At 43.5% G+C, this 14,216-nt stretch overlaps 1 protein-coding gene across 2 annotated transcripts in view; it reads right to left on the reverse strand.

Moving 5' to 3' along the window:
• LOC147718301 (uncharacterized) overlaps window positions 1-13,724 on the reverse strand; it is a 228,901-nt gene extending 215,177 nt beyond the window's left edge. For both annotated transcript variants that reach the window (XM_086918259.1, XM_086918258.1), the window contains exons 1-3: window positions 13,539-13,724; window positions 4,442-4,519; window positions 1,074-1,157 (exon numbers count right to left, since the gene is read on the reverse strand). In XM_086918259.1, coding sequence (XP_086774385.1) covers window positions 1,074-1,157; window positions 4,442-4,519; window positions 13,539-13,617 — 241 coding nt within the window. In that variant the 5' untranslated portion in view covers window positions 13,618-13,724. The remainder of the gene's footprint in view (window positions 1-1,073; window positions 1,158-4,441; window positions 4,520-13,538) is intronic.
• Between the last annotated feature and the right edge of the window lie 492 nt (window positions 13,725-14,216).

Below are 14,216 nucleotides of genomic sequence, written 5' to 3' on the forward strand. Positions count from 1 at the left end.
TTAGTCATGCATGGGAATGTCTTCTTGGTTTCAAATTCTGCAGTATTCGGAATCTCAAGATTACTTGTGTTGGAAGGTGATTTGGAGGCTAAAAACTTCCTTCAAGAGGGAGTTTGTATTTACTTAGATCTATCTTCATTAGATGTTTCTAAAAATTGCATGTTCAAAATTATAATTAAAATATTTGACTTCAACATTAGTTAGATATTTTTATTACATTTCGAAAGACACCAAACATGAATTGGGTACCTGTTCTGATTTGCAAATTAGAGAGTATAAAATGCAGTAAGGTAAATCCAATGATAGCCAATGGGAGAGTAGGCGTGCAATAGTGAAGAACTAATTTAAGAGTTTTCACTACCAGGACAAGTTAAGCCTGAAGGCTTAATTTTTATATAAACCGCTACCTTTCCTCCGGGCTGTTCAGGGTCAACCTTAGAGGTGACTTGTATGTAATAAAATGGATGGTTTGGGCTAGGCAAAAGGTTTATTTGGCCACTTTGAAATGGCGAATTCAAAAGCGCACTCACAGGCTGCAGTGGCTGGTCTGAGACATGTTCAAAATATACTTAAGGGGGTGGCACAATCAGTGCTGCAGTCCCACCACCAGTAGCATTTAATTTACAAGCTGTGGGCACATACAAGTAAATCAAATATGCAAGCTGTGGATAAGCCAATGTTATCATGTTTTAAGGAGCGAGCACCTGCACTTTAGCACTTGTCAGCAGTGGTAAAGTGCGAGAGCAGTAAAGACAAGATCATCAAAAATAATGGGAGGAAGTAAAAATGTTTGTGGCACGATCACCCTAAGACTCACAGGTCTGACACACAGCCAGACCTTTGACCTCTTACTATGAAGCACAGCAAATGTGGCAACACAAATACAGAATATAAAGGCATCTTTACATGTTGCTTGGACTTGTGACCCACCGGTGGGTCCAATCCACATTTCAAGGAACTCTGCTCCATGTGCATAAGCTGTTTTGAAGCCAATGTGCTTACAGCTTTACACCATCCCCTAACTAAATGACCTATGCTACTTTGCATTCCATGAACAACAAATATAATGTTACCTGTGGGAGCAATATTTTCCGGTGTGCTGCTGGCGTTTTCAGGGATATCCATAGTGAAGAAATCATCAACTATTGGTCCTAGTTCTAAAAGAAAATATAACACTTTATAAACATCCTCAGAACAGATCATTGAGAGAATAGACCTCAGCAGAGATCAGTGAGAGAATAGACCTCAGCAAAGATCAGTGAGAGAATAGACCTCAGCAGAGATCACTGAGAGAATAGACCTTAGCAGAGATCACTGAGAGAATAGACCTTAGCAGAGATCAGTGAGAGAATAGACCTCAGCAGAGATCAGTGAGAGAATAGACCTCAGCAAAGATCAGTGAGAGAATAGACCTCAGCAGAGATCACTGAGAGAATAGACCTTAGCAGAGATCACTGAGAGAATAGACCTTAGCAGAGATCACTGAGAGAATAGACCTCAGCAGAGATCAGTGAGAGAATAGACCTCAGCAGAGATCACTGAGAGAATAGACCTCAGCAGAGACCACTGAGAGAATAGACCTCAGCAGAGATCAGTGAGAGAATAGACCTCAGCAGAGATCAGTGAGAGAATAGACCTCATCATAGATCATTGAGAGAATAGACCTCAGTAGAGATCAAATCAGTGAACGTCTCAACAGCCTTTTGATAGTCTGATGTGACTGTAGAACAGGAAAATTGGAAGAAAAGGAAGGATAAAGGGTAGACAGGAAAGGCAAAAATGAAAAGGCTAACGAAGAAGAGAGCACTGGAGGGATAGATAAAGAGATAGAAATAAGGATAAAAGAATGGAAAAGGAGGGAAACAGTGGCTTGGAAGAAGAAAGTAAGCAGAAAGGGATGGAAGTATGTTATTTCAATGTGCCACATTCATTTATATACATGGGTGGTTTATTGGCATAAGAGACAAGTCTAGAAAAAATAATATGAAAAGAGCACAACAACGTGCAATGTGGAAAAAAGATGACGGATCTGCTTCAGACATGGATCCTGCGCTCACTAGTTCATACGCATACAGACGTGGCTAAAATAGTTGACTACCGGTTTTGAAAGGCAAATATGGATTCATTTCAGCATTGTCCTAGGTACAAGTGCCCGTCCAATGCAAAATCGTCAACTACTGGTTCGAGTTGTAAAAAAAATATAAAACTGCATAACATCCTCACCTCGATCATTGACAGAATAGTCTTGCAAAGTTGAGCAGAAGTGATAGGCCATGCAAATGTGTCAAATGCCTTTTGATGGTTTGATGTGACTCTTCAACAGCAACACATGGAGTAAAGGAAGGGCAGAAGATAAAAGTACAGACTGCAAAGGTGAAAATGAAGGAAGATTGCAGGAGGTAGGACTGGAGGAATAGAGACAGAGAAGGATGTACGATTAGAAGAATGAAAACAAAGAGCAAGAAAGGACTGGAAGAAGTAAGTAGGAAGGGAGGGATGAAGAAGTGTTATGCCAAAGTTTCACATTCAGTTACAGCTGCATGTGGCTTGTTGGTAGTAAGAGGCAAATTAGCACCAAATAATAGAAGAAACACAGAACAACGCTGCTACACAACACCTATGCGAGAAGGAGGTCTAAAGGCTGCAAAATTGACAGATTTCTTCCTCTAAGTCTGGGATCACTGTTCTAATTACTGGCAGCCTGAAATATTAAGGTCAGACCCCAGCTTTGCCATCTAAACTAGGAGAATGAAGCTCTCCAGTAGTCGATGAATGTATTGCCTTAAGGGGCCAGAAGGTTTCAATTTCATTTTTAGAGATGTGGGTCCAGGTCACTGAATTCTCCATGAACAACATAGTGTGTTTTTCAAGCATTAGAAATGCCAACAGGACTGGTTTGCGTTTTAAGTTTGCAGTCAGACATTATAAGATCCTGCTGCTTAAAACCAATTAAGATTGATTGCTTTCTGGATGCAATGCATCTATGAAACAAATAGTATTTCATGTATGAAGATCCAGTGTACTATTCAGACATACAATAGTACCATGAATTATAATGCATAAGCATTACCTACTTACATATGCCTACCACCCCTCCTAGGGTATAGGCCATCAACCAGGGCTCTCCAGCCATCTCTGCCCTGTGCTCTTCTTTCGATCTGACTCCAGGTATACCCCGTCTCCTTGAAGTCAGCTTTGAGTCATCTACGCCATGTGCTCTTCTTTCGATCTGACTCCAGGTATACCCCGTCTCCTTGAAGTTAGCTTTGAGTCATCTACGCCCTGTGCTCTTCTTTCGATCTGACTCCAGGTGTAACCCCCCTCCTTGAAGTCAGCTTTGAGTCATCTACGCCATGTGCTCTTCTTTCGATCTGACTCCAGGTATACCACGTCTCCTTGAAGTCAGCTTTGAGTCATCTATGCCATGTGCTCTTTTTTCGATCTGACTCCAGGTATACCCCGTCTCCATGAAGTCAGCTTTGAGTCATCTATGCCATGTGCTCTTCTTTCGATCTGATTCCAGGTATACCCCGTCTCCTTGAAGTCAGCTTTGAGTCATCTACGCCATGTGCTCTTCTTTCGATCTGACTCCAGGTATACCCCGTCTCCTTGAAGTCAGCTTTGAGTCATCTCTGCCCTGTGCCCTTCTTTCGATCTGACTCCAGGTATACCCCGTCTCCTTGAAGTCAGCTTTGAGTCATCTACGCCATGTGCTCTTCTTTCGATCTGACTCCAGGTATACCCCGTCTCCTTGAAGTCAGCTTTGAGCCATCTACGCCATGTGCTCTTCTTTCGATCTGACTCCAGGTATACCCCGTCTCCTTGAAGTCAGCTTTGAGTCATCTACGCCATGTGTTTCTTAGCCTTCCTAATTGCCTTTTCCCTTGAGGACTCTAGGCCAGGGCTTGACCCGTGGTGTTTGAAGTGGGCTTGCGGCGGGTGTGACCAATCCAGCCCCAGCGTCTTTTCATGATTTCTTTATTAGCAGGGAGTTGGAAAGTTTGCCAGTGGATTTGAAGCATTTTCCTCAGACAAGTGTCGATGAAAGTCTGGACTTTGTCGGTGGTGGTTACTCTTGTCCTTCAAACTTCTGCTCTATACAGAAGAATCAATTTTACATTGGTGTTAAAAAGCCTTATCTTGGTTTGCTGTGATAGGTTAATGAACCTCCAGATGTTCTTTAGCTGAATGAAGGTGATAGGTTAATGAACCTCCAGATGTTCTTTAGCAGAATGAAGGTAGGCCTTGCTTTGATGATTCTTGCTTTGCCAGCAAAAATTGGCTCATGACCCACCAGTGGGTAACAACCCACAGTTTAGAAACTCTGCTCTATGTGCATACACTATTTTGATGCCAATGTACTTACAGCATTACACCATCCCTTAAACAAATGATCAATGCAAATAAATGTGATTCCCGTGAATAACAAATATATGTTTACCTGTGGGATTTGTAGTTTCTGATGGGCTGGTTGCATTTTCGGGGCTATCAGTGATCCCAACATCATTAACTATTGGCCCTAGTTGTAAAAGAAATATTAAACTTTATAAACATCCTTGTCATAAATCATTGCAAAGATAGACCTTCCTACATCAGAAGGTCACACAGACCATGTGACTCTATCAAAAGCATTTTTATAGTTAGACGTGATTGTACAACAGGAAAATGGTGAGAAACTAAAGGGCAAAGGATACTAGTGCAGACAGGAATGTGAAAGAATAATGGAAAAGGGAAGACCGAAAGGATAGAGAAAGAAATAGATGTAAGAATAAAATAATTGAAATGGAGAGCAAGCGCGGGCTGGAAGAAGGAAGTAAGCAGGCAGTGATGAAGAGATGTTATTTCAAAATACCACTTTCAGTTATGCCGGCAGGTGATTTGTTGGCAGTAAGTGACAAGTCTAAACAAAATATTCTACAAAGCACAGAACAACATGCAATGCAGGAAAAGATGACGAAATTGCCTTAGATGTGAATCCTAGGTTCACTGGATCATAAGCATTCATGCCATCAGACCTGAATTGGACAGTTGACTTCCGGTGTTGAAGGCAAATATGGCTTTAATTCAGCTTTCTCCTACTTAAAATTGTCCCCCCATGATGCAAAATTGTCAACCATTACTTCTAGTTGTAAAAGAAAAGAAAAAACAGTATAAATATCATTGTCATAGATCATTGACAGATTAGCCTTGCTAAGACCAGCAGAGCACACAGACCATGTGAACCTTTCAAAGGCTTTTTGATAATTTGATATGACTGTAATACAGGAAAATGGGGAGATAAGGAAGGGTGGAGGATTGTAATGCAGAAAGGAAAGGTGAAAATGAAAACGAATGGGCAAGAGAAGACTGTTAGGATAGAGAAAGAGATAGATCACCGCACTGATTATCTATAACACTGCCCATGTAGGTGACAACCACAGCCTCTTCTAGTGACTGCTGATGTTCTGGCTGTGTTACCTTTCTGGATCTTGTTTTTTCTCCTGTGGAAGTTGAGGCCAGTTTGTGCTGATGTGGCTGCCATATTGTCTGTCTTCTCTTGCATCTGCAGATGGGTAATGGGAAGTGGACTCAGTTTCCCTGCAAAGTCCAGGTCATCTAGCTGCTTCTAAGGTGCCCATCGGATCACAATTTTTTTTACTTACTGTGGATGTCTTTATTATCCAGTATATGGTCAGCTTGGCCAGATGGAAGAGAAAAGACAAGAGCAAACAACCCTGGTGGACTCTGGTCCTTACTTGAAAGGATTCTGTGAGTTTTCGTCCATGGAATATTTTGCGGGTCATCCCCTCATAATAATTCCTTATATTTCTTATGAGTTTATCCGGCATGCCATAGTGGGGGAGGAGTTTCCAAAGGGTATCTCTGCCCACACTGTTTAATTGTAATGCCTTTTCGTAGTCGATGGAGTTGACATAGAGGGGGGAGTTCCATTACATCGACTGCTCAGTGATGATGTACAGTGTTGCAAACTGCTCTGTGCAGGACCTATCTTTGGGTAAGCCAGATTGCAGGCATTTTAAGGATGACTCTGTTCAAGTTCAAGTTTATTTCACGTTTATTTGGACCGTTGGTCCACAAACAATACATATCGATAAAAAGTTCATCCAAAAAGTTAAATAAAACATTTCATTACACACAGACACCCTAAAAACATATTTTAAAATACTAATTATTAAAACTCGTTTAAAAGATATAAAACTGCCTTCACCTTTTGCATATATTTCCCCATTGCCACAGCAATATCTAAGTGGGACATTTCTGTCATCAGTGTCACAGCCTGGGTCCTAGTTTTAATCTCATATTTCATAAGAATTGGTTTTAAAAATTTGATACGCAAGTCCAAAAACTTCAGACAATCAAATAAGATATGCAGAATATCACATTTGGACCCTAAAGAGCAAGTACAGCTTCCCTCCTCATTGATCATGGCCCGCTTTACCGATGACTCTGTTGAAAACTTTGCCTGGGGTTGATAGAAGAGTTATCCCTCTGTAGTTTGCACAGTTACTCTGGTCACATTTCATAGGGATCTTAACAAGATATCCCAATTTCTGTCTGCTGTCACCTTTTCCTCTTCCCCGATCCTTTCAAAAAAGGGGTAGAGCATGTCTACTTATGTTTTAATGTCTGTCTTCAGTAACTCTGCAGGAATGATGACAAGTCCTGCTGCGTCCCCATTTTTCAGATGTATGATGGTTTGCGGTATTTCTTCCTTGGTTGGTGTGTTGCAGTCAAATGGAAAGTCCATTTTGCTGGCTGTAAGTCTGGTGGAAACTGCGGCAAGGGCTGGTTCAGCAGTTCTTCAAAGTACTCCACCCATATTCATTGTTGGCTTTCATTACCCATCAGACAGCATTGCACACTCTCAATATAAGGCAGAATGATATGCCAAATAGCCAATAGCACGGGTGAGAGAGTAATAGTCCTCTGGGTGCAATCAAAGCCCAATCTATGTATATTTTAAAATGGTAGAAGCAACAGGCCTTGCAGACGATCGCTCTGTCAATCCTCATCATCAAATGACCAAAGAAGCCTGGAAACTGACATTTTACAGTGTGGAGAATCCATAAATCTGACCTCATTTATAACTACAATGAAAAAATTTATGTTGAACGCTTCAGCAATACACACCCCATTTATACTAGAAACACCTGCCTTGCCGGCTCTGAGACGAACTAGGACTCGATTGCCTCAACACACGACTCTCCTTCTACACCCCCTCCCGCCAGCTACGCTCCTCCAACCAAGCCCTTGCTACCGTACCTCGCATCAATAAAACCACCATGGGAGGAAGATCCTTCTCCTACCTGGCTGCTAAAACCTGGAACTCACTCCCCACTCACCTTCGTCTCACTCAGAACCACCCAGCATTCAGAAAGCAACTTAAAACTTGGATATTTGATAAGTAATTCCCCTCCCTTCCTCAAGCGCCTTGAGACCCTCTGGGTATGTAGCGCGCTATATAAATCCTTTGACTTTGACTTTGTTATCACTCTCTTCAGAAGTGCCTTTCTCACCTCTGCTAAACACAACCCATCCTGCCTTCCAGCAATGTGTGAAGCAGCACCATTCTTCACTTGGCTGAGAGGCACCCTCCTGTTGGGTGATGTCTCACATCTATCCTGGGGCATCTGCAGTGGCAATAGCTGAAAGGGTACTCAATCCCATGCTCTTTTAACATGACCCATGTTGGTTAGCAATACCTGGACAGCCTTACATGTTGTTTAACTTTGTTTCAAACAAATATGCTTGGCTGTATTATTTTCTACAGAGAAGAGTCATTGTTTTCTAGAAGATACCAGGTATTTCCAGTAAACCCACCGATCTCAGCAGCCTCCCCTGCTGCGTCTGGTGCTGAAAGAAAATGGGAAGAGGAGTTGGCGTAATGGCTAGGGCGGTCGACCTCGAATCTGGGGAACTGGGTTCGAGTCTTGCCATTGACACTGAACATCCTGTGATTCTGGGCAAATAACGTCATCTCCCCGTGCCTAACAAAACAGAATGTGTCCTCATGTAACGCAACTGGTGCTATGTAAAGCGCTCTGATACCCGATACCTTTCGGGTGAAGTTTGCATCATAAAAAACTCCATAAAAAAATAAAAATAAGATTTATTGAACCAATGTAAAGCACAGGGTGAACTGTTCTTTCAAGAACAGCAAGTCCTCCACTATCTCACTGTGTCAAAGACTTTCGAGGTGACTCAGTAACAGGAAGGGAGAAAGGAACAAAAAGGATAGCAGTGGAGACATGAAAGGACCATAAGAAAAAATGGAGGAGGAGGAAGAAGGCGGGATTAAGAATGGAAGAGAATGAGTGGTATAGGAAGAGAAACAGAGTGAGAAGGAGGGTAAGGATGAATGAAAGGCAGGCGTTAGAAAAAGCAGATTAAACGAATGTGGAGGGAAATTAAAAGATGATGAAAGTAAGACTAGAAGAAAGGATGGATATAGGGTGAGGTGAGAAGAAGGAGGAATGGTAGTTGGAAGGATGGAAAAAGAGAATGGTGAAACAATGGAGTAATGCCGGTACTTGTTCATAAGTAGTACAGCCTGCTGAGAGGTGCAGGTACTTGTTTATTAAGTAGTACCACCTGCTGAGAGGTGCCGGTACTTGTTCATAAGTAGTACAGCCTGCAGAGAGGTGCCGGTACTTGTTTATTAAGTTGTACAGCCTTCAGAGAGATGGTGGTATTTGTTCATGAAGTATTACACCCTGCGGAGAGGTGCCGGTACTTGTTCATAAGTAGTACAGCCTGCAGAGAGGTGCCGGTACTTGTTCATAAGTAGTGAAGCCTGCTGAGAGGTGCCGGTACTTGTTTATTAAGTAGTACCACCTGCTGAGAGGTGCCGGTACTTGTTCATAAGTAGTACATACTACAGAGAGGTGCCGGTACTTGTTCATAAGTAGTACCACCTGCTGAGAGGTGCCAGTACTTGTTCATAAGTAGAACATACTACAGAGAGGTGCCGGTACTTGTTCATAAGTAGTACCACCTGCTGAGAGGTGCCGGTACTTGTTCATAAGTAGTACATACTACAGAGAGGTGCCGGTACTTCTTTCTTAAGTAGTACAGCCTTCACAGAGATGCTGGTATTTGTTCATGAAGTATTACACCCTGCGGAGAGGTGCCAGTACTTGTTTATTAAGTAGTACAGCCTGCAGAGAGGTGCCAGTACTTGTTTATTAAGTAGTACAGCCTGCAGAGAGGTGCCGGTACTTGTGTATTGAGTAGTACAGCCTTGAGAGAGATGCTGGTACCTGTTCATAAGTAGTACAGCCTGCAAAGAGGTGCTGGTACTTGTTTATAAGTAGTACAGCCTGCAGAGAGGTGCTGGTACTTGTTCATAAGTAGTACAGCCTGCAGAGAGGTGTTGGTACTTGTTCATAAGTAGTACAGCCTGCAGAGAGGTGCTGGTACTTGTGCATAAGTAGTACAGCCTGCAGAGAGATGCTGGTACTTGTGCATAAGTAGTACAGCCTGCAGAGAGGTGCCGGTACTTGTTTATTAAGTAGTACAGCCTGCAGAGAGGTGCCGGTACTTGTTTATTAAGTAGTACAGCCTGCAGAGAGGTGCCAGTACTTGTTTATTAAGTAGTACCACCTGCTGAGATGTGCCGGTACTTGTTCATAAGTAGTACATCCTACAGAGAGGTGCTGGTAATTCTTTATTAAGTAGTACAGCCTTCAGAGAGATGGTGGTATTTGTTCATGAAGTATTACACCCTGCAGAGAGGTGCTGATACTTGTTTATTAAGTAGTACAGCCTGCAGAGAGGTGCCCGTACTTGTTCATAAGTAGTACAGCCTGCTGAGAGGTGCCGGTACATGTTTATTAAGTAGTACCACCTGCAGAGAGGTGCCGGTACTTGTTCATAAGTAGTACAGCCTGCTGAGAGGTGCCGGTACTTGTTTATTAAGTAGTACCACCTGCTGAGAGGTGCCGGTACTTGTTCATAAGTAGCACATACTACAGAGAGGTGCCGGTACTTGTTCATAAGTAGTACCACCTGCTGAGAGGTGCCGGCACTTGTTCATAAGTAGTACATACTACAGAGAGGTGCCGGTACTTGTTCATAAGTAGTACCACCTGCTGAGAGGTGCCGGTACTTGTTCATAAGTAGTACATACTACAGAGAGGTGCCGGTACTTCTTTATTAAGTAGTACAGCCTTCAGAGAGATGCTGGTATTTGTTCATGAAGTATTACACCCTGCGGAGAGGTGCCAGTACTTGTTTATTAAGTAGTACAGCCTGCAGAGAGGTGCCGGTACTTGTGTATTGAGTAGTACAGCCTTGAGAGAGATGCTGGTACCTGTTCATAAGTAGTACAGCCTGCAGAGAGGTGCTGGTACTTGTTCATAAGTAGTACAGCCTGCGGAGAGGTGCTGGTACTTGTTCATAAGTAGTACAGCCTGCAGAGAGGTACTGGTACTTGTTCATAAGTAGTACAGCCTGCAGAGAGGTGCTGGTACTTGTGCATAAGTAGTACAGCCTGCAGAGAGGTGCCAGTACTTGTTTATTAAGTAGTACAGCCTGCAGAGAGGTGCCGGTACTTGTTTATTAAGTAGTACAGCCTGCAGAGCGGTGCCAGTACTTGTTTATTAAGTAGTACCACCTGCTGAGATGTGCCGGTACTTGTTCATAAGTAGTACATCCTACAGAGAGGTGCCGGTAATTCTTTATTAAGTAGTACAGCCTTCAGAGAGATGGTGGTATTTGTTCATGAAGTATTACACCCTGCGGAGAGGTGCTGATACTTGTTTACTAAGTAGTACAGCCTGCAGAGAGGTGCCCATACTTGTTCATAAGTAGTACCACCTGCTGAGAGGTGCCGGTACTTGTTCATAAGTAGTACAGCCTGCAGAGAGGTGGCGGTACTTGTTCATAAGGTTGGACATCCAGATGAGACATGCCAGTACGTGTTCATAAGTAGTACAGCCTGCAGAGAGGGGCTGGTACTGGTTCAGTATGTTTTACTGAGTACAGAGAGGTGCTGGTACTTGTTGATAAGTAGTACATCCTACAGAGAGGTGCCGGTACTTGTTTATTTAGTAGTACATCCTACAGAGAGGTGCCGGTACTTGTTTATTTAGTAGTACATCCTACAGAGAGGTGCCGGTACTTGTTTATTTAGTAGTACATCCTACAGAGAGGTGCCGGTACTTTTTTATTTAGTAGTACATCCTACAGAGAGGTGCCAGTACTTGTTCATAAGTAGTATATCCAGCAGAGAGGTACTGGTACTTGTTCATTAAGCAGTGCAGCATACACCGATGAGCCGGTACTTGTTCATAAGTAGTACATCCTACAGAGAGGTGCCGGTAATTCTTTATTAAGTAGTACAGCCTTCAGAGAGATGGTGGTATTTGTTCATGAAGTATTACACCCTGCAGAGAGGTGCTGATACTTGTTTATTAAGTAGTACAGCCTGCAGAGAGGTGCCCGTACTTGTTCATAAGTAGTACAGCCTGCTGAGAGGTGCCGGTACATGTTTATTAAGTAGTACCACCTGCAGAGAGGTGCCGGTACTTGTTCATAAGTAGTACAGCCTGCTGAGAGGTGCCGGTACTTGTTTATTAAGTAGTACCACCTGCTGAGAGGTGCCGGTACTTGTTCATAAGTAGCACATACTACAGAGAGGTGCCGGTACTTGTTCATAAGTAGTACCACCTGCTGAGAGGTGCCGGCACTTGTTCATAAGTAGTACATACTACAGAGAGGTGCCGGTATTTGTTCATAAGTAGTACCACCTGCTGAGAGGTGCCGGTACTTGTTCATAAGTAGTACATACTACAGAGAGGTGCCGGTACTTCTTTATTAAGTAGTACAGCCTTCAGAGAGATGCTGGTATTTGTTCATGAAGTATTACACCCTGCGGAGAGGTGCCAGTACTTGTTTATTAAGTAGTACAGCCTGCAGAGAGGTGCCGGTACTTGTGTATTGAGTAGTACAGCCTTGAGAGAGATGCTGGTACCTGTTCATAAGTAGTACAGCCTGCAGAGAGGTGCTGGTACTTGTTCATAAGTAGTACAGCCTGCGGAGAGGTGCTGGTACTTGTTCATAAGTAGTACAGCCTGCAGAGAGGTACTGGTACTTGTTCATAAGTAGTACAGCCTGCAGAGAGGTGCTGGTACTTGTGCATAAGTAGTACAGCCTGCAGAGAGGTGCCAGTACTTGTTTATTAAGTAGTACAGCCTGCAGAGAGGTGCCGGTACTTGTTTATTAAGTAGTACAGCCTGCAGAGCGGTGCCAGTACTTGTTTATTAAGTAGTACCACCTGCTGAGATGTGCCGGTACTTGTTCATAAGTAGTACATCCTACAGAGAGGTGCCGGTAATTCTTTATTAAGTAGTACAGCCTTCAGAGAGATGGTGGTATTTGTTCATGAAGTATTACACCCTGCGGAGAGGTGCTGATACTTGTTTACTAAGTAGTACAGCCTGCAGAGAGGTGCCCATACTTGTTCATAAGTAGTACCACCTGCTGAGAGGTGCCGGTACTTGTTCATAAGTAGTACAGCCTGCAGAGAGGTGGCGGTACTTGTTCATAAGGTTGGACATCCAGATGAGACATGCCAGTACGTGTTCATAAGTAGTACAGCCTGCAGAGAGGGGCTGGTACTGGTTCAGTATGTTTTACTGAGTACAGAGAGGTGCTGGTACTTGTTGATAAGTAGTACATCCTACAGAGAGGTGCCGGTACTTGTTTATTCAGTAGTACATCCTACAGAGAGGTGCCAGTACTTGTTTATTTAGTAGTACATCCTACAGAGAGGTGCCGGTACTTGTTTATTTAGTAGTACATCCTACAGAGAGGTGCCGGTACTTTTTTATTTAGTAGTACATCCTACAGAGAGGTGCCAGTACTTGTTCATAAGTAGTATATCCAGCAGAGAGGTACTGGTACTTGTTCATTAAGCAGTGCAGCATACAGCGATGAGCCGGTACTTGTTCATAAGTAGTACAGGTTCATAAGTAGTACCGCCGGTATAGACATGCTGGTATTAGTTGTTCGTTAAGTAGCACATCCTACAGAGAAATGTGGGTACTTGCTAATTAATTAGTACAGACTGCAGAGAGGTGCCGTTACTTGTCAATGAAGCAGTACAGGCTGCATAGAGGTGACAGTACTTGTTAACAAAGCAGTACAGGCTGCAGAGAGGTGCCAGTACTTGTTAACAAAGCGATACAGGCTGCAGAGAGGTGCCAGTACTTGTTCATTAAGTAAACTAGCCTGCAGAGAGGTGCTAGTACGTGTTTATAAGTAGAATAGTTTGCAGAGAGCTACCAGCACTCATTCATAAGTAGTACAGCTTACAGGGAGGTGCCAGTACTTGGTCAATAGTTAGTGCAGCTTTTGGCTGTGCTGGCCTGTGGCCACTGAGCAGTACAGTTCTCCACAAAGGTGTTGGTAGTGTTCCTTTCAGTAACACAATCCTGCTGAGTAGAAATCACTTTGAAAGATTTCATAATCTTACTCTCCCTTGCCCACTGATTGAAAAATGCCCCTGTGTTCATGGCCCTCCATTGCTGCCTTACCTTCAGTTGTCTGTCCAGCGGTGATCCCAATGCAGATGGCCAGGAGCCCTCCAAGAAGGGATAGGCTGGGTCTACTCATGACCTGTGTGTAAGTGCTGCCTGCAAGTGCACAGAAAGTAACTGTGAGTTCTTCTAGGGCAGGCAGAACAACAGGTGCTGGGGCTGCAGTATGTCAATGTGGACAGGCACCCTAGGGATTTTATAAACACCTTGTTCCACCGGGGGCCAGAGGGAGCCAGGGGCAGTATTGCTGCTGCACCCTTCTTCTAAATATATCTCTCCATCACATGTCCACTCACAGACAAAATGAGTGTGGAATTCAACTGTCAGAGAGGAATGTGCACTTGTGTCGAAGAGAAAGGCACTCACATTTCTGAAATAGTGACCTATCCTCTCAGGAATATCTTTCTCACCACATAAAGATACAAAAGTATTTTGCATCACCCACACAGGGTGGCGACAGAAACGCGGCTACGTCACAGGCCCATGGGCAGTATCATAAGATGCACAAGGAACCAGGCAGCACCAACCGCTGGTTAAAAAGAGGATCTTGTACTTATCAAACCAATTGTCAGTGACTTCCAAGGGTCCCATACAGAACTGAGGGCCTGATCCAGGGTGCACATGCATATCTGTGGATTTGCAGTGACCACTGAGGACCCCATGGGCCCCATACAT

This window comes from Lissotriton vulgaris, chromosome 4_1 (genome assembly GCF_964263255.1).
Source record: "Lissotriton vulgaris chromosome 4_1, aLisVul1.2, whole genome shotgun sequence".
Lineage (NCBI taxonomy): Eukaryota > Metazoa > Chordata > Amphibia > Caudata > Salamandridae > Lissotriton > Lissotriton vulgaris.